At 48.1% G+C, this 27,767-nt stretch overlaps 1 protein-coding gene across 1 annotated transcript in view; it reads right to left on the reverse strand.

Annotated features, from left to right (window-relative positions):
- Positions 1 to 2,176: 2,176 nt before the first annotated feature.
- The window catches only part of TGM2 (transglutaminase 2), a 157,285-nt gene continuing 131,694 nt past the window's right edge, over positions 2,177 to 27,767 (reverse strand). Inside the window, exons 12-13 of the mRNA XM_069243740.1 lie at positions 8,752 to 8,888; positions 2,177 to 7,971 (exon numbers count right to left, since the gene is read on the reverse strand). Of these exons, the coding sequence (XP_069099841.1) occupies positions 7,815 to 7,971; positions 8,752 to 8,888 (294 nt within the window). The 3' untranslated portion in view covers positions 2,177 to 7,814. The remainder of the gene's footprint in view (positions 7,972 to 8,751; positions 8,889 to 27,767) is intronic.

Raw genomic sequence — 27,767 nt, forward strand, 5'->3', positions numbered from 1 at the left:
CATTAGACTCCCAGCGAGGACAGGGTGTACAGTTTGATGTTTTCTGGACTATTATCAAAGGGATGAGATGTCGCGGAGTATTAAAATAGAAGACAAGTAGTTGTGGTGGGCAGTCACAGGAAAATTGGAGATGTGGGAGACTAGTCTCGGTTGACTGAAGCGTCGGAGAGCCTGACTGCAGAGGCTGATTTGTGGAGCGCTAACAAGACAACCTGTCGAAGGCTAACAGGTTTTTGGCAATGGGAAGAGCAAAGTCTGAGTAGGCTTTCCAGAGTCACGTTATCTTCACCCAGGGTGTTTTGAGAAGGTGGATAAGAACTGCCAGTTTGAGTGAGAGATGGAGTGTGTGCTTTTGTGTAGCGATTCGCTAAAGAACAATATAGGTTATAGTTTTGAGTAGAGGTGAGCGAGCCAACAAATAAATAGCTAGAGTCGAGCCTGAGCCGAGCCAAGGGTCTGCTCCGGCTTTAAGAGCCCATACAGGAGCCCTGAAAATGTTTGCTATGTAAATCATACAACAAACATCCCGTAAAATATGTTAGCTCTTCTAAATTAAAAAAGTGAACTTCTTCAACATGTGAAAGGCCTACAAACACAATGCTGCTGTGTGTCACACGATTTAGACACACTTCAAACAGGGTTGCAGGGAAGACAAGCTGGAAACCCTGAAAGAGTGGATTTCCAGCTCGTTTTTGAACGCTGTATACAGCCGTTGTCCGTTAAAGGGTGGGGTACCTGGTCATTCTGGAGTTATTTTGTAGCGCCTGTGTGCATCTCAGAAGGAAAAAAGAGGTGAAAAGAGTCAGACCCTGGTAACTCTTAAGCCACTGAACTGACTCAAGTCACTCAAATGGGAGCACCTTTCTTTGCTGCTACTAAAGCTCTGTATCCAGTGGTGGCTCGGTGCACGCCGAAGGGGCGGGGCGATGTGCGATGGGAGAGAGGATAAACATTTAAATAAAAATTTAAATAAAAACTTACCATCCTTGCCACACTGCTGTATCTCCTTCTTGCTGGTTACTGGAGTCAGGAACAGGCTCCCAGCCTACCCTGCGGCCAATCCTGATGTTCTTCAGAGCAGCGTTAGGATTGGCTGGGAGCACCAAGTCAGGGCGCTCCCAGAAAGACTGGGAGCCCGTGCCTGCTTACTCTAGCTCGAGAACACAGTGCTGGGCTGGAGAGAGCCCTGTGCGCATGTCTGTTTGGCCAGCCCGAGACAGCTGGCCAAACACACATGTGCCTTCAGGGGGAGTGCTGTGCACTCCCCTTCAGTGCTCTTCACAGCACGTGGCTCCACGCCTTTACACAAAAACTATAATAAACACAGTTTATTATTCTTTTCTTGTAAAGGTTTTGCAGCTGCTGCTGATGTTGGGGGGGTGACCATCCTCCGCTATAGCAGAGGAGATGCTGCTGTCTGTATCTAACTCGTCCCGCCCACTTCTTCTAGGTTACTGTTCTATGCTTGCAGTGATGTGCCCTTTGTCATGAAGCACTCTCTCAATATGAAATTAGAAAATCTAGTGTAAAGTCAATGCTTGCTTTTGTGACCCAATTTCGAATACCTGCACCAATGTTTCCACTTAGAGTACCAAACTAAGAAGGCCACACAAAGTTAATACTATCAGGGGATTCCGTATAAAGAGACTGAGTCAAAATCAAATTTCAAAAAGAGTCGCAGCGCTGTAATCAAGGACTGACCGTCATGACCACAGTAAGTGGTCAACCTCTGTGACATGTAACCTTTGGAAGTTAGAATTCAGCCTCAGGCATGCAGGCTAGTAGGCTTTTCAACCTAGGTGGGATGGCCTGGATGCTGTGGTATGTGATCAAGGATGACCTAGCCTAGTTTATGTGCCTTCGAATGAGATAACAGGTTAAAGGATGTCCTAGTCAATTAGAGAACAGAATATTGTCAGATATGAAGGCATACTTTAAACCCAGGACTAAAAGAGCCAAACAATTGGTCGGATAGCAGTGACCACGTGTGACAAGGCCTTGACCTTTCAGGGTGCAATAGGCCCTGATGACAGCAAGGAAAATAGGAACCTTACCCTCTTGTTTGATAGTAAGAAATAGCTATAGGTGGGGTGCAGTTGGCCACTCAAAACTCTGTCCCGATGCAATTGCTATACCCCATTGTATAGGTGAAAATCAGAAGGAAATAAACGATATATGAAAGTGAAAAATAATATATTTATTGAGTATCAAAGCATACATAGCTGTACGACAGCAGACTTATGCGTGGCATAGCATACAGCAGAAGTGATTGGAACACAAATATAAAGAAAACACAGTGCCAAAACTATATTTCCAGTTTCACATACAAACATAAATGTATTCACACTGACCGGGCAAACATGCTACCGATCATTCAGGCTTGTCTTAACTTCTAGTTAGGTCCTTTAATGTTTCAGGAGGTCCTTGCAATGCAAACTGGTACTGTACCAATGTGAGAACCTCTGGCACAGGTGTATGTCTCACAGTTGATGACAAAATTATCCCATTTATTCTGAAAGGTGTATCAGTGTTCATTAGAATCAGCTAAGTAGGCAGTGGTGTACATCAGGAATGCGTTGCCTGGTTTGGGGCAATCCCAGGGCCTTGTTTGAGTGACAGCACAAATAATGGGCCACTCCCATTCAACACTGTTGCCCACCTTAAAATTGCACATGCAGAGCTGTCACATGAATGTATGGTGATTATCCAGTGGTCTCCATTGTGCCATCATGCTTGGTGTTCAGGCTGGTCCAGCCTCCACTCCACTTTCAACCCACCAGACAGGCCACCCGTGGCAGGGTGTCTGTGACTAATATTTTTATGGCAGGGGAAATTGTTGGCAAAACCCACTCACCTCCACTACATAGGCAGTACCAGACCAGTTTATTACCTGGTGTCACTAATGATATTTTAGGGGAGAACAACAAGTTTTACCTTCTTATTGGTATCCTAACTATGCACACAGGAGGAATAGCAGCAGACACCACATGGGGGCACACGCTGCGACTATTGGAACCTGGGTGCAATACCCATTTATAACCATTAACCTAAAGTCTTGCCCCACTTTCATTTTCGTTGGCGGGGGTGGGTTTATCATTCATTCCCCTCTTCCTCTTTGTAATTACATTCATTTTTACATAGGTGGTCCTGGCCGCCCTCCTCCCCATATTGTTTATTATCAATCATAAATGCCCTTTACTCTCTGTTAAATTCATATTTCATGAGATAATATTAAATAGTTGGGACCTTTTAACGCCATAAGCAGACCTCCAACCTTTATTTTGCCTATGTCATCGTATAGACTGGCGAGTAGCGGCAGAGCCTTGGAGAGTGAAGCTTTGAACCCTTGCACTTCACTTGTCCCAAGGAGATTGTTAGTTGGGGCCCAGCTGTGCACAACATTCATACACGAGTTGGAAACCTCTCTGTACCAGCTTTTCCAGCTTATCAGTTGACAGCGGCTCTTCGCCGAGTAACCCTGTGATAACTTAAAGAACGTGTATCACACAGCAGCACCATGTGAGTTAGCATGCCTGCATAGGGGTCAGAGTAAGATTGGCTACTTATTACATTGGGTATATCCCTTGAGGGAGGAACAGTAGGGGCTTGGTTAAACAATTTAGCTTGAGCTGATGTGAGGCCAGACCGACCTTAATATGAGTCTTGCTCTGTGGCATATTAAGGATTTCCTGTGTCTCGGGCAAGACAGGTTTTGGGGGCCACTGCATAGAACACACTTTCATTTAATTGCCCATTTCCTTCTAATTCAAGCTCACATGATGCCAAACAATACTGGCTTATATGTTACACTATAACAGGATCACAAAAATAGCTGAAATAGGTCTTGCCCTGGTGCTAAAAAATCCTTAAGATGTCATTGAGTAGAGAAACAGTGTTAAAGGTTTAGAGGTAGAACTATAATAGGCAGGAGGTCCAATCGAAAGAAAGTTTACTTTCGTAGGGGACTCCTAAGAAGGCGTGGCCCTGGGGTGGTCCTCTTTCCCCATGCCTTAAAACCTCTCCGGACTGTGGGTATTTCACTGCCAAATTTATAGATCGTCGGAATACTGCACAAGTCTCTTTTCCAAGTCAGAAACCGGAGAGCCTTATTCTCCTAAAATGGGTTTTCTCTCTGCAGAGAGACTAAGCTCTTGCGCCAGCTGAGGCTTAAGCAATGTTTTAAACTTTGTGACCCCAGCAAGCCAGTCCGGGGAGCCAGAGTGCATGTTTTTATTTTTAGGTCGTTGATTAATCCTGTTCCGTCCCACACCCACTGGGCATGCACAGCCCTCATGATAGCTTTGACTTGCCGCAGATGGGGCATGGCGACAGTGCAGAAGAAAGGTGGGGGTTGAAGCTGAAGGGAAGACGAACAAGGCAGAGGCTAATTTTGAAACATGGGTTTCTGGCGGCGAAGGAATGATATCGATTTGAACCCGAATTTTAAAGAGGCTCTTTCCACCCTACTTCATCTTTCCGAGTGTGGCGAAGCAAACTTTAGGAATATGTAGTGTAGGAAAAACAATAAGACGGGAGACTTAGTCATATGACAAAGAATGTGCATTTGATTTCAGGCACCTGAGCAGTCTTTCAGTTGCACAGAGCTTACAGGTCCAGGCCTCAGACAGCAGAACTAGCTCTCAATGTGAAAAAATAATTACAGCCTTAGACAATCAGGATCAGGACACCAACAGCAGAACTGCCCCTTAGATTGCACGTATCTGGCAGTATGAGATATTAAGAAAGCAAAGCTGTCCCTAAGGTTGTACTGCCCCTGTTGCTTGAATGATTAGCCAAAACAGAGCCACTCATTGAGTTGTTCTGCATCACATTGGGAATCAAAAATGTCATCCCCACGATAGAGGCTTTGTATGGATTTCTGGGGCTCTGGGCAATATATATTATGCGGGCACCTGTTTGTAACAACTTTGAATTTGTTACACATTTTCTGCTCATCAAGCCCACATTATGATAAACAATACTGAATTATACTTAAACTTTCAGAGATGAGATCATACAAAAACAGCTGAAATATGTCTTTCCTAGGGTAAAAAAAAGTCTTCGAAACACAATGCTCAGCGAGAGAAAGACTTGGAGGTAAATGTAGGCAGAGAGGGGAGTGGTTGAGATATAGAAACAGACAGGTTCGTAAAGAGCGGAAGAGTTTCCTTTCTCAGGGGCCTTTTGGAAGGTGGGAGACCCTTGGCAAGTGCCCAGTTTGCCAATGCCCTAAAAGGTTTTTGTCTCTCAACTTTTGTCCCTTACAGGACACAGCCCCATAAGTGCCTTCGTTGCTCTTTCTCAAGTTGGTTATTCTGATTTCTTTTATTAATTTCACATACACAGAAAATTCTAATCTTGTGTAATGACCACTATTAAACCTATTTTCTCTCATTGAAGCTGTCTCATAAGACGGGAAGGAGGTTGGAATGCAACTTTTAAATGGTCCCGTCCTGTGTGCATGCCCATGTCGCCAAAGCGGGAACAAAATGGAAACATTTGCCCCAACACGGGCCATATCTCTCAAGCACAGGTATGTCATTTGAGGTTATGCACCTTTCAGAAGCCTTTTTAGCATGGAACGGTGACAGCAGCTCCAGGAAGGAAACTCTGTTTTTGTTGTTGTCTTTTCTGCCCTCTAAGACTGCCTGTTCTGCAATTGTACCAGCTGCATTGTACTAGGAAAGATAGAATGGCTGCTTGGGAGGCATATTTTCAGTGGGATTTTGTGGGTGTTGAGGTGCCCCTGCCAAAAAGAAAGAGGGGTAGCGTGCACATAACATACCCTGCTTTGTTGAGAGACTCAAGACAGGTGCCGAGGGAACATAAGTCATAATAATGTCTAAACTTGAAGTGTTTCAAAAGAATGTGAGCAGCAATCGTCTCACATTCCTATCTAAGGCCTATGTAAAGAGTTTTGCCACCCTTGGCGATGTAAACTAATGCCCCAGGTGAGCCTTCTGACTGCTGATGTGCTGGGTCACTTGTCTCTGACCTAGGCCCTCAAGCTCAGCCTGAAACACTCCTACCAAGCATAAGGACCATCTCACCCCATGGAATCCATCCCTGCCCCAGGCTGTTTGTCCGAGATGTAGTCGAAGGCTTTCACTTCACTTCCTTGCATTCCATATGAGCCTCAGTCCATTGACCATGTGCACCGTCCTCCATCTCAGTCCCAGGTCTTCCTTTCCAGACCTAGGTCCTTTATCCCAGCTGTGGGCATCTATCAAAGCACTTTGCTCTTTCTTCAAGAACAGCAACTGTTTACCCTACATTTCAGGTCCATGCCCTTAACCAAGCTCACTCTCATTCGTCTGTGTCCCAGGGACCTTTTCTAGCTGAGCCTATGTATCCGAATTGCAGGTCCTACCAACAACACTAGGCCTTTCATCTCAACCAGTAAACATATAAACCATATCTATCCATTCCAGATGCAATACTTCAATTTCTACTACAGGTTCTCTGTTCCAGCCATACCTTCAACTACATGACATGCCAGAAAGGCCAGCACCAAGCTTTCTACCCTGCTCAATAGCCCTAGACAATTCACCCTAGCCTCATTATAACACACACTCTTCATCCCATGCCCAGACAAATCCATTCCCGGCCTCTACCCTACCTCACAGCCCAATGCATTCTTTCTCAGGTCTTGGACCATCAGGTTGACTCTGCACTCAGGCGCATGGGATTGGTGGACAAAGGTTAATTATAACTTGACTGATATGAGTAAATGAGATGAAAGGAAGCTTCCTGATTTGGCACCATCTTGCTCACTCTGAGGAGTCCCCCGCTCCTTTCTAGAATAGGCAGTCACTGCTGTTAATACATACCCTTGGTCTTCATCAGGTCTCCTCAAAGTTCCTAACCCTAGTCTTGTCTGTCACCTTCTTTACTTGTCTTTTCCATTGCCACCATTCATCTTCATGCTTTTACCACTTCTCATTTCTTAAACAGGTTCCACAATGTTCATTAACTCAGGAACAGTTTCTTTGGTTTCCAAGATCACAAGGTATGTCTTCATACTGACATGATTCTTTAAAAAACAAATAATTTGCCTTCATATGTTCATACGAACAGAGAAGAGGTTGGCCAAAATTTGACCTTTTTTCCCCACCAACAAGCACAACAAAGATAGAAGCACTCAATCGGTGGCAAAGCCAGCAACCTATACACCTGGATAGAAAAGAATACATCTGGTGGAAAAAGAAGCTGTTGAAGATAAGTGCCCGCACAAGAAGAAAATGAACATTTGATATGCCAGGTATTAGTGTTTGTTAGTTTATGCAAGTTGCTTTTCTTCTGTAAGTTTAATAGAACAATAGATTCCTCGCTGTTGACCTATTTTGCAGTTTTCTATTCATCACAGCACCTTCCTCAACTTCTAAATAATAATCATCATCTGTAACTATTGACAGTTACGGTAAAGATGCAAGTGAGGTCTGCCAACATCTGCTTGCTTTATCAGAAATAGCTTTGTGAAAAAAGCTGTGATCACAACAGGGCAATGCCATTACTGTAGTAAAGACAAGCAACAGTTGAAGTATAGGTAGAATGGCAGTCTTCCGAAGGAAGCAGCAGGAGAAGGTCAATTATGACACTCAGTGCTCCCCCTCAGATCTCATAAGCAGCAATAGAGTGTATCAGACCCATCTTCTTCAGGTCAGTGGCCACACTTTGGTGTTAGATTCATTATATTTCTACTGGGAGTATGTTTCTGCTTTTGAATCATTAGAGTGTCTTTCCAAAGTGATGTACATAGATGACTTGGCTCATGTCACTTTGTATCCACCCACAAGCAGTCTTTTTTACTTCACTCATTTACGCAGTGGAGCTATGATCACATTGCGAAACCCCTTTACTGCCTTCAGACGGTCACTCTCAAAATCAACCACCAACTTCAAGAGGCCACACTGTTGAGGGACGAAATCTACTCGGACTTTCGCATCCTGGCCAGGCTCAATTGGGCAATCCCTAGGGAGAGAAAGGATGGTAAGAGATAATGAACAACTTGAAAAGAACAGGCTAAATGCTATGTAATTGTTACACATCTTAATACACATACAATCAGAGCTACTGCTGCATTACCTACAGTTTTGCAGAGTGAAAGAACAGAGGCCTTATGATTTGGGGCCTTTTACACAGCCTATTCTCTCTAACCAGTCCGTATAAATTATCCCACTGGAAGCGGCATTCTGCAGCACACAGAGAAGAAGCAAAATGCCAAGGATGATTTTTTGTGTGCAGAAAAGTGTCCCTTCCTGCACATAAACAATCATTCAAATAGGACGCTTTGGTACTTCTGTGTGTGCTACATTCTGCTAAATCACCACTGTAGATTGTTTGTGTGCAGGAATGGACACCTTCCTGCACACAATCACTCCCCTCGATGCAGACACCCTTGGCGCAGGCAGCTTAATTTAGCGCTGACGCAGGGAGAAAGGCAGGGCTGTACCATAAACTTGTAAATACGGGGCAGCCATGCATTTCAAAACTGGTGCAACATGGCGCTGCTGATTTTGGTGAATCACAGTGCTGCACCAGTTCCTTGTAAATCTGGCCCTAAATATAATAGATTCCTCCTTCTGGGTTTTCTTCAGACCACACAAGTACTCTGTATTTGGAAATAGTCTATGTGACACCTTAAACCCACAGCTATCGGTATTTCATTCTAAAATATGGGGTGATGCATCATTCCTCTTACAAGGGGAAACATCTTAAGTATGAGCAATTGAGGAAGAGGATGTTACTTACAGTTCCTTCACTACTTGGACCTCGGTAAGGCCGGCCCCCTCAGCCTTAAACAAACAGCCATTCAGAGGCTCTGGCAGGGGATTCTTCAATGAGATCTCTGCCACCAGTTTCTTCTTCTGCGTAGGTTCTCCCAAAATCTAAATGTGGAGAAAGAGATCACACATGAAAGAAGAAAAGTAGAAAAGTTGGATTGCTTTGCTCCAGTCAGCAGTGGTGAGAAGGTCTAAAATGTGATTGTGATGGCGGTACAGAATAGAGAACTCTTGGATTACATTATTACAGCTGTGCCAAATCAGCTACATTCTCTAAGCTCTGCCAACTCAACTCTATAATGATAATTCTTTATTTTGAAATGAAACCCCATTGACTGGAGATCACCTCTCCTCTAACCTCCAGAGACCCTTCAGTATAACACTGCACTTCAAAAAGATTGCAACATCACTGATGTACAACCACTGGAATTATGCCGCAATGGAGAACGAGATTATGTAGCAGAGTTGACTAAGTATTGCAGGAATTAAAGCCCATTTTTGTAAATAATGGAGCCAAAGTCATCATGACAAAAATGAATCATTATTGATAATCTATTTGAACTATATTTAAATAGTGAAGGTTTTTGTTTCCTATTGCAGACAAAAGACAGTCCATTAAATGGGTCCCTTAAACTACTTGGTCAGCATTGCTACATCTTTTAAATTCTGATAACTACAGATGAAGGTGACTATAATGTATCTGGTGCCGCACTGCACCTATTCTGTGGTAATTTTATTAGCTTTTGATCTGTTTGAGGTAGAAATGTTTTTTCATCAAAGCCTGGTTTGCTATCGACTTCTTGTGGGTATTTTGACAACTTCCTTCCTGTAGAGCACTGCCTATTTACTGTATCCTTCCGAGTGCTCGTTTTCTGTAAATAGGCTCTTAAATCTTGTTCTTATCATGTCACATTTTCTGTGCATTCAAAGTCCAAGGTCAAATGTCAGGCTTTGGCTTCCGAGGGAACTTGGTGTTTACTTTTCTTTCTCTGACTTCAAAGTGAGAGAATTTATGTGACACTCTTGCTGTGAAACGATAGGCTTTTTTCTAGCACACAACAAATATGACCTGTGCTGATATTTCAGTATATATTTGATTTAGGAAAGTACAAATTAAGTTTATTTTGTGTAATTGTGTGGTGTGGCAGAAACAAATATTCAAATACGATCAAAACACATCAATATGCTAGCTGATGACATTTTTACACATTATCGTTTGTGCGCAGTAAAATTATCTGTGCAAATGTAATGGTCATTTCAATTGAAAATGTGTGGTCTGTAATAGCAGTGTGCTACCACAGCATGCATACTCCACATTACGCCACTCTACTCCTTTCCACTCCACTGTATGTCCTTCCACTCTACGCCACTCCATTCTACAACACCCCATGCCACTCAAGTCCAGGTCACTCCACTCTATACTACTCCACTCTAAGAGACTGTATGACACTCCATGCCTCTCCACTCTGTGCCATTGTACTCCACACCACTCCACTCTATGCCCCTCCCCTCACCCCACACTACTCCCCTCTAGTCCTCTCCAATCTACACCAATCTACCCTACTCCAATCTACCCCACTCTACTTTAATCTTTTCCATCTACCCTACTCCACTTCACATCGACCAACCCCAATGTACCCAATTTCACTCCAGTCCAGTCTCACCCCAATTTACCGCACTCCACTCCAATCTACCTCACTCAACTCTATCCCAATCTACCCCTCTCCACTCTACCCCATTCTCCTCCAGTCCAATCTACACCACTCCAATCTACCCCACTGCACTCCAATTCACTCAGTCTACCACAATCTACCCCACTCCAATTTACCCTCCAGTAAATCCTACATGACTCCAATATACCCCAGTCCACCCCACTCTAGTCTACCCCACTCCACCCAATCTACCCCACTCCAATGTACCCCACTCACATCTGCCCCACTCCAATATCCCTTCTCCAATCTACTCCACTCCAGCCTACCACAATCTACCCTACTCCCATCTAACCCAATCTATAACACTGCATTCCTTCCACTCTACTCCACTGTACCTCTATCTACCTAACTCCATCCTCCCAAAACCTACCCCATTCCAATCTACCCAACTTCAGTCCACCACACTCCACTCAAACCTAACCCATTCCACCTCAATCTAACCAACTCTACCCCAATGTACCCCAATTTAGCACAATCCACCCCACTCTGATCTACCACATCCCTCTCCAATCTACCCTACTCCACGCCAATCCACCTTAATCTACCACACTCCACTTCACCCACCATACCCCACTCCACTCCAATCTACCCCACTCCAATATACCGCAGTCTATCCCACTCCATTTCAATCTACCACACTCCACCCCAATCTACCACAACCTACCCAATCTACAATCCATCCCTCTCCAATCTACCCCACTTTACCCCACTCCAATCTACCCCAATCTACCCCACTCCAGTCTAGCCCACTCTACTCAATTCTAACATAATCTACCCCATTCTACTCCAATCAACCCACAACAAACTCTGATCCAGTCTACCCCAATCTACTCCACTGCGGTCTACCCCAATACAGTCTACAACACTCCAAACTATTCCACTCGAATCCACCACAATCTACCCCACATTCACTCCACCCCAATCTACCCCTCTCCACTCCAATATACCCTATCTACCACACCCCAATATACACCAAACTGCCCCAATCTACACCATTCCACACAGTCCACCTCAACCTAATCCACCCTACTCTAATCTACCATTCCCCAGTCCAATCCACTCCACTCTACGCCATTCTACTCCAATCTACCCTAATCTACTAAAATCCTACCTACCCCTATTGTCTCCACTACAATCTACCCCAATTTATCCCACTCCAGTCTATCCCACTTCAATATACCCCACCCCAATCCACCCCAATTTACTCCACTGCATTTCAATCTACCCCACTCCAAACCAATCTACCCCTCTCCAACCCAATGCACCCTAATCTACCTCACTCCAATCAATTCTACTCTATCCCAAATTATCCCCCTCCAATCTACCACAATCTACTCCAGTCCACTCCACCGTATCCCACTCTACTCCTATCTATCCCGTTTCAATCTACCACAAACAGCCACACTCATCTCCACCACAATCTACCCCAATCTACAGTAATCTACCCCAATCTACCCGACTGAACTCCAAACTGCTCCATTCTACCCCACCTCACTCAAATGTACCTGACTCCACTCCAATCTAACCCTGAAACACCCCAACCTATCCCAATCCACCCTACCCCAAACTTCCTCACACCAATCTGCCCCACTGCCCTCCAATGGTCCATACTCTAATATACTCCTCTCCAATTCAGTTCAACCAATCCCAATCTACTCCAATCCACTCCACCCTGCTCTACCCCACCCTACCCCATTCCAATATATTCCACTGCAATATGTCCCATTTTACCCCACCCCTTTGAAATCTACCACTCCAACCTACCTCACTTCCATCTACCCCACCGTAATCCACCCCATGAAACTCAATCTCGCCATAGACAAGACCTATTGGCTTTGCCAATGCTTGTTTGTTATCTACTAGTTATACAACGGATGATGAATTAAGCAATAAACTAGGACAATTAATGTTCATTTACAAGAGGTAGTCAACAGCAGCCTGCCTAATCAATATTCGTTAGGCTGGTTGTTTTGCAGACGCTGACGCATCAGATGCGAAATGGAGTGGTGAGCCGCGCACTGGGAATACCAGAAGTTCAGAGCCGGGTAGTGAGGTTGGAGTGAGGCAGTACCGGCTGAATGGTGAGCGCGCCTGAGTGCGGCTAAGAGAGAAAGGGTGGCAACGGTGGATCGCAGACTGCCTGCTGTTGTCGCTGCCCGACACCTGCTCTCTTGCTTGCTGCTGCCGGCGCTTGCCACTCCCGTGCTTGCCCACTTCCCCACACCTGCCCCAATGTACACACAGAGGCTGGTCCTGGGTCTGGGACCTGCGGCCGGGCCAACTGGGTGCTGGGCTACAGGGGTCGGGGCAGGGAGGTGCCTCGCCTGCCTCAGTGCTCTCTCTCCCCCTGTGGCCCCTCGCAGCTACCTGCTGGCAACACACTCTTCTGCCCTCCCGTGCCACCTGCACCACATGCCCACCAGTAATCACCCCCATCCCTCTTCCCAGCTTGTTGACTGCGCATGGCACTGAGAGGCACAGAGAGGTCCACAGAGGTGCGTAGGGGGAGGTGGTGGAACAGGGTGGTACGACACGGTGGGGGTGTTTGGTTCGGAGGTAGCAGGGGACAGTGGGGCAGTGGGGGCAGTAGGGCCAGAGGAGGGAGGCCAGCGGAAGGAGCCCAAGGAGAGCCCAGAGGGATCACTGGAAACTCAGTAATCCAGCAACCTGATATCCAGACAACCCGGCACCCCTGTACTGCCACCAACACCCGCTGGTCACCACCAACACCCACCGGCACCCACCCAGCTAGCACTCAGCCAACACCCTGCTGGCAAGCGCCAAGGTGGACTTCACCGAAAGTTGTGAAGATCATAAGAGACTCATCCGAGTGGCTTCCGCCGCCTTCGCATGTGCCACCCAGAACCTCCTGCACCCTTCTGTGACATCCAGCAATATCCAGCAATATCTGACCCGCTAATCTCCAGACAACTGCATCAGAACCACCCCAGTGCCAGATACAACCAGGTACAATGAAACAGTGAAACCGGAGCCTGACGAGTGCAGCAGCTTCAGAAGCTGCTGTGAGTGTGCGCCTCAGGACCCTGTGGAAGCGGCTCAGGCAGCCGCGAATGCGGCTTGCAAGGTGCCTGGTAAGCCCCACTCACCTAGATGCACCCCACTCCCCAAGGTAACCAAGCCAGCACGCGCTAACATCTCTACTGAGGGAAAGAACACCAAAAGTAATCAAAAGACAATGAGGTCGGGGAGACTGCGGAAATCCCCGGTGCAGCCGTCACTACCCAGCAAGAAAAAGAGAGCAGGCCACACTGATCCACCCCTGGTGGATATCCAGCCACCAGACGTCCAGCCAACCGGGGCCCTTATGTGTAAAAAGGGTCCTGCAACAGGGAAACAACCTCCAGCCAACCTAAAATAACAACAAAGTTCCAATTTCTGAAAGATGGAGGAGCTGCCATCTATTCCTCCCCCCCCCCCCCCACAGTCACTGGTCTTTCCGTCCCTCTGCCACCTCTGGCAATAATCGGATTCAAGAAGCAACCACAATCTCTGACTTATAACGAGAACCCTCGCTCCCAGTTGGATAGCAGGCAGGCTGGGCCACCACAGGAGGCAGAGCCTCTTCCTAGCATCAGGGCAACCGGCAAAACTTCTACAACAGCCACAACAATTGCAATAACAACAGCCCCATACAAACTCGGTGGCAAAGCCTCCCCAGGCAGGTCTAGCACAGGTGTCACAAGCAACCGCCAGACAACTGGGCATGGGAAATCGAATACAGACATGGGTAATGGCGCATCTGAGGCAAGTAAAGTGGAAACCCTGGCATGGACCACCCTATCAGTAGCAGAAAACGATGGGGACAACCACTCCCAGCCTAACCCCCACCCTCCCTGGCAGGGGGTTCAAGTCCCAATCACCATTACACTAGCCCGTGCAAACCAGAGCACAAGAGGATAATGCAAACTATGCGAAAGCCCTCACTGATTGTCTTTGTCTTTGACCGCTTAGCTTGATCTTTTCAAAGGCAGCCCAGAGCTCAACAAGGTGGAGCATAGCGAGGCAGAAGCTGATCCCAACTTAGAGACAGATTTCAATGACCTATCACAGGAAGAATGGGACGAGCTCCTCGCCTCATACTCGTCAGAAAAAGGAAAAGAGTGCTCAACTGTACATTAAGAACCTCACTCCTTGGCCCCCTATCAAAACCATGGTGGGTCCCCCAGGGTTAGTACAGAGGATATCCCAGGCAAGCAGAAGACAGCGCCTGGCCAGCACTGCTCAGAACCATTCAGTCAATAGCCGATGCACTCAGCTACCACTCAGCTAAGATGGATGTTCAAGTGGAGATATTGAGCTCAGTAGCAACCCACTTGGCTGGCATCGATAGGCGTATCAACGACCTTAACAGCCTCATCAAGAGGGCGCAAGAGACCACCAACGATATTAGTCCAAGATGCTGCTACTCTGAAACCCTTGACAAAATAAGCCAGTTGCCTAGCATGCTTGGGGGCATAATAAAAGAGCTGAAAGACAGGAAGGGTGCCCACACATCCATGCATCCACAAGGAGGGCCCAACACTGCAGGCGGTGACAAGTATGACTGCAAACCTGAAAATAAGGGCTTGCCACCTGGAAAAGCAGAGTCAAACAGTCAAGACCCTCCCCTCTGAGAAAAACCTCAACACCCACCTGGGAGGCGAGAGGAGCACTATTGGGCAACATAATAACAGAGCCAACCATAAGCACCAAGAACGCCTGCAATACCACACTCCAGCCTGGTCAACCAGGGGGAAAAGCCAAGTCCAAAAGGTCTCAGAAGTGGAAATTGCATAACAAAAACTACCCCAGAACTGCATGGCTACGAACCTACCTGACATCTAAGCTAACAGTCCACAAAGAAAACACTGAGAGCCACACTCCATTAAGCTACAACGAAGGCGTCCCTGTGGTATCTCACCACGTAGAGCATGAATCAGAGCCACCCACAGCAAACTTCACTGAGCTCAAGAATCTATGGGGCAGCGGAGCAGCCCTGAGGTGGCCCAGAAGCCAAGGACAGGCCACCCCCAACTACAGCGCCAAGGGAGCTCACCACCTGAAAACAAGCGGCAGGACAACCTTCTTCAGGGAGCCCGGCTCACAAGGCAGCGGGCCTCTGATGACAGCCATGAGGTGACAGGGGGCTAAAGACCCATGCCTTACGTAGAGTCAACCCCATCCAAGAATGGTCTGCCACAGGCACAGGAGCCAGAACGGCTCTCCCAGAATGAAGACGTGAGGTGGCACATAACCGCCCTTCAGCCAGACACTCCACCTCTGATTAGGAGAACGACCAGATCTGGCTCCCACGGAGCCTCCTCATATTACCCCCTCAGATAAATTGTACACCCTGCAGTCCTCTCCCATGGAGGTTAAAATATATAACACATCAGACCGCCCTTCTGAAAACACCCCACGGGAGGGTCAGTGCCACAGAACCCTATTCTACCTGGAATACCAATCACTTGGGAACATGGACATCCTCAACCAGGGAAACATTCTAAAACACCTGGGGCAGACCCCAGGACTCACCTACTTCACCTCAGACATGATTGAATCCATAGAGCGAAGGCCAGGGAAAGCCAACAAATCAACCAAAGTTATTTGGCAGTCCAGCATGCTGGCTGGGGCCGTCCTCAAGGAAAGCAAACACATTAAGAAGTGGGGTATCATCCTGGAAGGGGGAGAAGACCCCGGCTATCCATATCCTCTCAGAGCATGAAAAAGCACACCGGATGACACTAGGAGGCAGTCTGCAGCTCCACACACGGTTCATCGGGGACCGTGAGGTTCGCTCTCAGGACCAAATTCCACAAGGTGTGCCTGGCCCACACATCAAGCACCAAACCAGAAGTACACCCACATGAGAGATGACTAGGGGCGAGTTGCCCACATCCTCAACCAGATGCAAACTACAAACTGAATCTCTGCCCCAGGAGGCAAGGAGGCCTCTGACAGCCACCGCCTAAAGCTTTGATCCTGAAACATTCACAGGCTAAAGGACAAACTGGAAGACCCCGACACACTGACCTATCTCCAAGGCTTTTTGATCATTTCCTTACAAGAAACTTGGGACCTGAACCAATCCCCATCCCGAGCTAGTCCTATGCCCCCCTTCCCGCCACCATGGAAGGCAAATTTGGTCAAGGGAAAGGGGGTCTGGGGATTTATCTATCAACAGCCTTTAAGGTCAGCTGCGAGATGCTCTCCTCGGACTCCGACCAACTCCTCACTGTGCACCTAACCTATCAACACAGAAGGGAGGAGCTAGGGTTAATCCTAGTCAACATGTACATACACAGAGACGAAAAATTCAAGTTGAACTGTCAAACCTGCTTGTGGACCACATTACCCAAGTAGTTAGCTCCTACCCTCTTCTCCACTACTAGTAACAGGGGACTTCAAAATCAACCTGCAAGGAGGGTCCGACACTAACGAGGTCACTGACGCCCAGGGAAACCAGTGGTACATTCCCGAACAAACACTGATCAAAATGGTGAAAAATAGCAACACAGGAACAGCCTTAGTTGGCTCCCTTGAGCACTTAGGTCTCGGAGCACTAAATGGCCAATCCAGCAAAGATATCCCCCCCATACTTATCATTCCACTCTACAAACGGAAACTCTTTAATAGACTAAACCTGGGTCGCCCTATCTCTGCTGCAAATGGTCTTCTGATTTAAAATGGGCGTACGGCCGGAAAGCGATCACCTGCCACAGGAAGTGGCTTTATTTTCGACACCAGCCTTAAATACGGCTAATTCGGCACCTGCTGGCACCGAACAGTTGTGTCAACTGAAAAGATTCAAATGGACAGCCCCCTCCCTCGCTCCACTACTTGAGGAAGCTGACAAGCACCTAAGAGCCTCCCAAAGAAGAGAAGGGTCAACCAAAGACAAATGGGAGGCTTTCATTCACTCATACACCCAGCAATACGCCATAAACGGCACAGCCACCAGGTGCCAACGCCAAAGGGCCACAATTGTGCAGATATTCAACGCCTAATAGGCAGAGGGAGAAAGACGCGAGCCCCTGGTCCTAATGGATTTTCCCAGGCCATCTACAAACTAGACCTGCCCAAGTGGGCAGAATATATTGGCCCTCTCTTCAACCACGCCCTGTCTGGGAAAACAATCCAAGAATCCTGGAGAGAATCCATAATCTCACCAATTTACAAAGGCAGGGACAGGTCAATCCCCAGCACTTATAGACAACGAAGCAAAGTACTACGCTAGCTCTCTCCTGGAACGCCTGTTCAACTGGGTGGGTCAAAAATCAATAATTCCCACAAACCAAACAGGGTTCACCAGTGACTCAGGCACGGACACCAACATTATGGCACTATCCCTCATATTAGACTCCTCAAAGGCTACGAAGCTCCCACTCTAGCTCTGCTTTATCGACTTCAAAGCAGCCTTTGACAGCATCAACTGAAACAAACTCTGGGAGAAACTCCACAGCCTGCAAATCCCACAGCAACTGTGAAAGCCCCTGAGTCACTATACACCAGCAAGTGGGTCAGGATCAAACTGGCAACAGGGCAAACCTATCCAGGAAGATCCCTACGACAAAAGTCCTAAAACAGGGCTGTGTCCTGACCGTCACGCTCTTCAGTATCTTCATGGCTGACTTCTCAATGGCGCTATCCTCACTCTATGCCCACGCACCACAGCTGGGAAAGAAACAACTGTCAAACCAGCTTTATGCAAACAATGTTGTGCTGCTCAGCAGAACAAGGGTAGGCATGCAGCTCCTCCTGATAGCAACAGAGGACTACGTCCTCGAGAACGAACTACAAATCAACCACAAAGAAAACAAAATCATGATAATTGGCAAGAGATCCCTAAAAGAGGCAACAACAGAGGGATTGAGCGGAAGTACGTTTGAAGAAACAACAACCAAAAAATATCTAGGCCTTCTGTTAGACTATAACGGCTCCTTTCTCAGACACAAAGAAGGAATAAGACAGAAGGGGGGTGCGCTCTCCATGAGGCTACAGACTCTGGAGACAAACTCAACAAATACTCACTCAGTCTACTGCTAGAAGTAGGAAGAGCCAAGGTGATTCCAACATTAGCCTACGGCAGTATCACGCTCCACAGCAGAGATGCAAAGGTCATGGACACCACAGTACTAAGCATCTACAGGCAATTAATTGTTCAAGCTCCCGAGGCGTCCATCACAAGCACTCATAAGGTTGGAGTTTGGTCTACTTAAACAGTCTCTAGCAAGGAGCGCAGCTTTAATCAACTTCCTTCACAAAACCAGGGCTGTGGCCACAAACACCATAAACCATGGCATCTGGTAAGAAATCATGACGAAAACCGGTTCACTAACGAGGATATACCTTGACTCCTCAATAAAGCAGTTTGACATCGAGAGCACAACCACAACCTTTTCAAATCCCTAACTAAAAAGAACAAAGTTTCTGTCCCTCACTGAAGACAAGACAGCCCTCGAGAAAAGGCACTATTCCTGGCTAGTCCTGAACAGCCACAAGACCTTAGCTCCCCAGTCCTATCTGGGCGAAACCTTAACCTACAGCATCAAGAGGAAGTTCCTGCGCTACCGCCTGGGGGTCCCCCCAGTAGGAACACACAAGAGGCCATGGCGACGTCCATCAAAGGACGATCTTTGCCGGCTGTGTGGGCTACCATCCGAAACGGTGCCCCACGCACTCTGCCTGTGCCCCAGGACCCTGGAGATGCGCCGCAGGCTTCTGAGACTACTGTGGGCCCAACTGGGGGTCCGCACATACAGACATGCATCTGTAATCTGCCCTAACTTTTCTATCTTTTCCATTACTTCTGTGAAGATGAATATAGAAAGTCTATAAAATGAAGGGCCATATTTATACTTTTTGACGCAAAACTGCGCTAACGCAGTTTTGCGTCAAAAAAATTAGCTCCGGCTAATGCCATTCTGAAGCACCATGCGGGCGCCGTATTTAATCAATGACGTTAGCCGGCGTTAGCCGCCGGCGCTGCCTGGTGTGCGTGAAAAAAAACGACGTACACCAGGCAGCGCCGGCGTAGGGGGATATGGAGCTTGGGCGCCAAAAAATGGGGCAAGCCAGGCTGAGGCAAATTTTTCGCCTCAACCCGATTTGCGCCATTTTTTTCGACTCCCACACCCCATAGAAATGACTCCTGTCTTAGCAAAGACAGGAGTCATGCCCCCTTGCCCAATGGCCATGCCCAGGGGACTTCTGTCCCCTGGGCATGGTCATTGGGCATAGTGGCATGTAGGGGGGCACAAATCAGGCCCCCCTATGCCACAATTTTTTTTTTTTTAAAGTACTTACCGGAACTTACCTAAATGTCCCTGGGATAGGTCCCTCCAGCCTTGGGTGTCCTCCTGGGGTGGGCAAGGGTGACAGGGGATGTCCCTGGGGGCATGGGAGGGCACCTCTGGGCTCCTTCCGAGCCCACAGGTCCCTTAACGCCTGCCTTGTCCAGGTGCTCAAAAACAGCGCAAAAGCGGCCGTACGTCATTTTTTTTGACCTGCCCACTCCCGGGCGTGAATTTTGCCCGGGAGTGTAAATACGGCGCACATGCCTCGGAGTCAATTTTTTAGACGGGAACGCCTACCTTGCATCTCATTAACGCAAAGTAGGTGTCCACGCTAAAAAATGACGCAAACTCCATGGACTTTGGCGCTAGACGCATCTAACGCCAAAGTATAAATATGGAGTTAGTTTTGCGTCGGAATTGCGTAAAAAAAAACGACGCAATTCCGGCGCAAACAGAGTATAAATATGCCCCTAAGTTTTATTCGATGAAAAAGCAATACTTTTAGTGCTTTAGGTTACTGTGAGTGGGCTGCATTTCAAGTTTGCTAGCACTTGTATTGTTCACATTGCCCTGTGCAGCCTCTGCATTCTTGAATGTCTGTTCTGAACGAACCCAGATAAGACTATCTGGAAAGCGTTTCTGTTCCATACCCCTTCCCTCCCACCCTCCGCCCAATAGAATACTGTTAGGCCAACTAAGTGACTTGGTCTGTGCGTGAGTGCACAAGTAATGAAGCTAGTTATTGTGTATACGTGAAACATCCTGCCAGTGAAATGCATGGCAGCCAATCAGCATGCAACTATCTTATAGTGAATTGACGGGTCTCATCCACTGTGATTTATTAAAACCCGTTTTTGAAAATCCACGTATTCACTGCTATGACAGTACAACACTGGAAAACAAGCTCTGCCAATGCACTGCGACTGCCAATAGGTTTGGCTTATGAATACATCGTCAAGCTGGAACTAAACATCCTTGTACGTTAATGAGTGCCTTCTCCCATTTGTGCTGCCACCAGAGAAAAATGCCATAAATTATCTTGTTATCTAACACACTTTAATAACATTAAAATGGAATGTTTGTGCCCTGAAGGTTCAATCTTAGGCAGCTGGATAAATAAACACAATGATCACAGCTGTATTGAGGGCAAGCACTTTTTTAAGGAAGCACACAACTTCTGCCCAATTAAAACATTTACTCCTGGCTCCCAACATGTGGAAAGAGCCAAAGCTCCTTTCCTGGTGGTTCTAACATAAGTGTCCGGCGACAGGTGTGATGTCTAGCCAGATCATAACGAAGCCAGATTTCACTACCGCGGGTTGAACCTGTGCCAAATAAAAATGCTCTAATTAGACATTGTTTACAAAAGGGTAGCTCTATTTAAAGGAAAGTGTATTTTTTCCAAATCACTTAATAAAGTGAAAACATACTTACCGCTCTAAACAGCAAGACATTTTAAATGTAAACAAGCATTTGCAATGCAATGGGTCTCACATTTGCTTGCATTAGAGCTATTGGCATTGTAAATTCATAACTGGACTTTTCTTGTCACATAATTTTGTCAACCCTGCCTCATAATTTGGTCTTTTCCTAGTGTATGATCAAAATACTGTGCATGACATCTACAGAGTTTTTTGTCTTGTATTAGAATGCTATCAATGTGTTGTCCAAGTTATGTGGGATCAGTTTTTGCAACCACATCATCTAAAGATGATGCCAAATCAAACATCAAATATTTTTTGTAGGGATGTAAACAACAACAACAACAAAAAAGAAATCACCTAGGCGGGCATGCACATGTTGTTCAATAACCAGTAAATATATCATGGGGAGGTGGCAGTGCAATATAATTACTAACAAAAGGGTTGTGTATGCTATGGACCTGGGTCTACTCTTATTCTTAATATCACCCACTTATTCTGAGGAGCTTCATTTTTTTCAATAGTCAGAATGGAGAACAGCTGTTTGAAAGGTGTGACAAATTAATCGTTATCTCCTGTACGTTATATTCATATGGGTACTCAATAATGTGAAACAGGACTGCAGAGAAACAAGAAAGCGGCTCGTATTTTATTTCTGTTAGGCAAAACTATTTTTACAGCACCTACAAAAAATGGCGGTAAGGATGCGCCTGATCTCCCGAGGGCTATCACATACTCCAGATTTTCTTCTATTGCAGTATATGGACCTGACCTTGCCACCACAAAAAATATGGATTTGCATTTTTAAATAGTTACTCTTCATCACAAAACATATAGGCCCTCATTATGACCCTGGCGGTAAGTTCCGCTTACCCCCATGCTGACTGCCGCCATCCTACCGCCGCTACAGCGGATTACCCACACATACATAGCAATCCGTCACTATACAGCCACACTCACAAGTCTGCCAGCCCAAAGGTCAGTGATAAACTGGCCGTAGCAAAACCCACACCGTTACGCCAACAGAACTACGCCCACAGTATTATGACCCACGAATCACCACGCAGACATTCAGTGGCGGTAAACCATTGGCGGTACATACCGCCACGCTCAAAATACACGCACATATACAGAACACCACCACATTGGACAATTTGAATAACATACACCTGACACCCATCCACACACCACATACCACTATAAAACACACACCCACATTACCCACAATCCTTTACGACTAAAAACAGTTGCCAACAGAGAGATAGCAAGACCACAGACAAGACCACAGACACACACCCCCCATCACCTATACACCATCCTCACACCTTACATCACACACCCCAACACATCACCCCACACACCCTCATCCACACCACTCACACTACACCCATGGCACCACAACGACACCCCAGGTTCTCTGAGGAGGAGTTAAGGGTCATGGTGGAGGAACTCATCCGGGTAGAGCCACAGCTATTCGGATCACAGGTGCAGGAGACATCGTTTGCTAGGAAGATGAAGCTATGGTGGAGAATCCTGGACATGGTCAAGGCCGTGGGACTGCACCCTAGACCAAAAGATGACATCAGGAAGAGGTGGAACGACCTACGGGGGAAGGTGCGTTCCAGAGCAGCAAGACACCAAATAGCTGTACAGAGGACTGGTGGTGGACCCCCACCTCCTCTCCCACAACTAACAACATGGGAGGAGTAAGCCTTGGCAATCAGGCATCCTGAGGGCCTGGCAGGAGTAGGAGGAGGACTGGACTCTAGTATGTCAAATCTCTATTACTATCACCCCCCCTACCTGCATGCCATCACAAACCCCCACCCTCACCCCCCATCACTCCATCACTCCACCACCCACACACCCCACCCTCACAACCCACTCCTCACAATACCAGGCCCTGCATGTAACACCAATGCACAGACCCCCATCACAGACCTGCATGGACACCCATCACCAAAGCATGCACACTAGAGAGAATCACATAGCCCACCAAATAACTACTTACACAAGGCAAAGCTGCCAGGGCAATAACAACCATAGAGGGCAACACACCAATGCACAAGATGACACACACAGAAACAATAACACTGCATTTACATCACCAACCATCCCCCTCCCAACATCACCGGAGAGGAGGTGCCAGCAACATCCAGTCCACCACCAGAAGAGGCCCACAGTGACGACAGCAGCTCTGGACACCTGGATCTGGATGACCAACCTGGCCCATCAGGTTTCTCCGGACAGTCGGTACCCCAGGCACAGTGCCATACCACCACAGAGTCTCCCTCCTCAGGAAACACTAGCACAGCACCCACTCAGCTTGCCCATACCTCTGTTCCCAGGACACGTCGATCAGCAGTGTGTCCACCACTAGAGGGACCCCAGGCCACCCTACAAGAACAGGACGATCAGGGACCTGGGGTCAGTGGCAGTGGGCACACGGTTCAGGGGACAGAGGCACAGGACAACAGGGAAGCTGGGAGGTCTGCGGTGCAACAGGGGGAGGACAGGCCCAGGGAACTGACTATCCAGGAGGCACTCACCAACATCCTGGGAGCATACCACCATTCCAGGGAAACGATGGGCCAGATACTGGACAAGTTGCAGGAGACCCAGCAGCTGCAGGAAGGACAGTACCTGGGGTTCAGGGAGGACTTGAAGGACATCAACACCTCCCTGGTCACCATTGCAGAGGTGCTGGCAGTAATGGCCAACACCATGAGGGAGGCAGGGGCACACCACGGCCTGACACTAGCCAAACCGATGAACAGCCTTCCACCTCCGCTGCCACTAGTGGACAGGAGGCCCCGCCATAGGAACAACAGGCCACCAGCGCCCCAACCCCTGCAGAAGGAGAACCACCCCCCAAATGGTCCCTGCAATCCAGGCAGAAGCCAGTGACAATTGCCAAGACCCCTGCCAGGAAATTAGACTCTCCTGATTGTCACCCTTGTGTCCCACTCTGTCAACCTGTCCACCTTGAACTGCCATTGCACCACTTCTTATGCCCCTTGGACAGTGCACATGTGATGCAAATAGAATGGACTCTATCCTGGACATTCCTCCACCTTCACCACAGCCCATTGCAAATCCCCCTCAACTTATTAGCACCTAAATAAACACCATTTGAAGAAATACAAGTGGAGTCTGTCAAATGTTTGAACTATGTATTCGTTTAACAAGCTGTAAACACTGCAATACAACTGTACAGTAATGTATACATGGAATGACCTGTAGATGGCTGCAGTCAACACACCCGGAGCTATAGTGGGGCACAAATATCTGAAGATAGAGAAGCAAAAGAGTACAGTAAGTGGTCATAGAAGTGGGAAAATCAGTCTGCCAGTAACAATGCCATACACAAAACTGTCAATGTAAAGTGAAATTACAGTGGCTTACTTGTGTGTCATAGGAAGTATTGTCGTATTATTGCACTTCTGTTGTCCTCATCCTCTGCCTCCTCATCTTCACTGTCCACTGGGTCCACTGCTGCCACACGGCCATCTCCAGCCTCATCCTCCTGCAGAAAAGGCACCTGGTAACGTAAGGCAAGGTTGTGCAACATATAGCATGCCACGATGATCTGGCACACCTTCTTGGGTTAGTAGTACAGGGATCTACCTGTTAGATGGAGGCAAGGAAATCTGGCCTTCAGGAGGCCGAATGTCCTTTCTATTAATCTTCTTGTTCGCCCATGTGCCTCATTGTAACTTTCCTCTGCCCTTGTCCTGGGATTTCTGACACGGGTCAGTAGCCATGAGAGGTTGGGGTAACCAGAGTCACCTGCAAATATCGAGGGACAACTGTTAGACACACACCATACACGAAACACTTACTGGGTGGGAACAAGAGCTCACCTACTAGCCACACCCGGTGCCTCTGGAGTTGAGCCTTAACATATGGGATGCTGCTATTCCTCAGCATAAACCCATGATACTTTGCATTGACATGGGAGATGTACTGGTCCGCCAGCCACACTATCTGCACATTCATCGAGTGAAAGCTCTTTCTATTTCTGAACACCTGTTCATTTCTCCGGGGGGAGGGGGGCGAATGCAATGTGTGTACCATCTATTGCCCCAATAATGATGGGGATATGTCCCATTGCATAGAAATCAGCTTTCACTGTGGCCAAATCCTCCACCTGGGGGAAAATGATGTAGCTGCGCATGTGTTTAATCAGGGCAGACAACACTCTGGTCAGCACTATTGAGATTATTGGCTGAGACATTCCTGCTGCCAAGCCCACTGTCACCTGGAAGGAGCCACTTGCCAGGAAATGGAGCACTGAGAGCACTTGCACAAGAGAGGGGGATCCCGTTGTCTGACGGATAGCAGATATCAGGTCAGGTTCCAATTGGGCACACAGCTCTGTGATTGTGGCCTTGTCCAGTCGACAGGTGAGGATAATGTGCCTGTCCTCCACTGTTGCCAAGTCCACCATGGGCCTGTACATGGGGAGATGTCTCCATCTCTGATTCTTCCGCAGCTGTTGCAATCTAGGGGGCAAAAGGTGAGCAGCTTGTCAGTATTCCATATTTCCAAACACTACACTGCATTGCATGTTGTGACTGTAACAGTATATTGTTGTATAGGCCCAAATGGGGCCTATGTGTACAGTGATGCAGTTAGGTGCCATGGCCTGCCCCCCCCTGAAATGGCGTCTGCCTGTCCTGTATGGAGGGATATGTGGAAATGAGGTAATTCCGCTGACGTTGTGCGCTGTTGCGGGAGGCGGTCGAGAACCGCCATGCAACTCCTCATTGGATACCATTGGGCCCTATGGGTTACAGTGGCCAATGGTGATGAATGCCGGCGGTGACGGTATGCACCGCCATGGACGTGACCGCCATTTTCTCTCTGTTCACTCACTTGCTGCCTGACCTTCAACAGGAGAGGACCTACACTGCAAGTGCTGCTGTGACCTGTGTCTGGAACCGACCCTTGCTCGTGTCACTGGGGAAAGGGCCCCTGCCTTCAACGCTGCGGAGTTGGAGAGACTGGTGAATGGGGTCCTACCCCAGTACCGATTGTTGTATGGGCCTCCAGACCAGCGGGTAAGTACACAGTCAGCACGATGGATGGGGCATGAATGCATGGAGTGGTGTGTGGGATGGCCTCGTGTGGGGGGGTTGGTGGAAGTGCCCTGGGCAGCGTGCTGCATGTATGGCGGGCAATGTCCGTGCGTAAGGGGATGTGAGGGCTATGGTGGGCCATGAGTGTAACAGGCTGGGCGGTCTGACTGATACCTTTTCCTATGTGCGTTTCTCTGCAGCTCAGCGCCCTTCAAAAAAAGGGTAAATGGTGTGCCATCGCCAAGGACGTGCAGACCCTGGGGGTATACTGCAAGCAGAACACCCACTGTCACAAACGGTGGGAGGACTTGAGGCGCTGGGCACGGAAGATGGCAGAGGCCCAGCTGGGGATGGCCTCCCAACGAGGAAGGGGTGCCCGTCGAACCCTGACCCCCCTGATAACCCGCATACTGGCAGTGGCCTATCCGGAGCTAGATGGCCGCTTGGGGGCATCAGAGCAGCCACAATGTGGTGAGTACAGTGCCCCAATATACTATTTGTGCGTGGTGAGGTGGTATCTGGGTGGGAGATGTGGGCCTGTGGGTGCCCCTAGGCCAGGCCGGACATTGCAGACTAGATCCCATGTTGGGCAGGGTCTGATGTAAACCTCTCCAACCAAGCTAGTAGGCATCCACTACTGGGCAGGTGTCATTGGGTCTCAGGTATGCTGCAATTGGCATTAGTTATCCCTGTCCATGGGCTGGTGACTAGCATTGTGACTGCTGGTGCATTGCCTAGTGCGTAGGGCTGTTCACTGAGTGTGTGTTTTGTGTACGCCAAAGGTGGTGTTGTTGCCACCACTGACCAAGGGTATCCTTTGTCTCTCCCCCCCTTTTTGTTTTGTCACTCTGTCCTTATGTGCATTAGCAAAATCTGGCGGAGGAGCAGAGGCACAGGTGACGTAGGGAGCTGAATCCCACAGGGCCCAAGAGGCCGAATCCACCGACAGTGAGGGCACCAGTCAGACGGAGGGCGAGTGGAGCTCCGTGGCGGAGACTAGAGGGGACAGTTCAGACAGTGAAACCTCCTCTGATGGAAGCTCCCTGGTGGTGGTGGACACTTCTATGCCCATCCTAACTACAGATACAGCCACCACTCCCGTGCCAGGACCGCCCTCCCAGCAGCCCCTCAGCGAGTTTCCCGTGCCCGCTCACCCAGAGGGTGGGCATCTCCTTTGCCCCAGACACCTCAGGCCCTGCCCCAGTTAGCCCTGCTGCCGTGAGTGAGGTGGCTATTGACCTCCTGCGATCCATTCTGTTGGACAGACAACCATTGTGAATGCCATCCAGGCGCTGGCAGCCCATTTGCAACGAACACATGCATTCCTAGAGGGCATTCACACTGGCATGGCGGCCCACCAGAGATCAATCCAGGCTCTGTCCTCCTCCCTGATGGCAGCCATTGTCCCGGTTTCTAGCCTCCCCCCTCCAACTTCCTCTCCCCAGTCCCATTCCCATCAACCCCAACCTAACCC

This window comes from Pleurodeles waltl, chromosome 7 (genome assembly GCF_031143425.1).
Source record: "Pleurodeles waltl isolate 20211129_DDA chromosome 7, aPleWal1.hap1.20221129, whole genome shotgun sequence".
Taxonomy (NCBI): Eukaryota; Metazoa; Chordata; class Amphibia; order Caudata; family Salamandridae; genus Pleurodeles; species Pleurodeles waltl.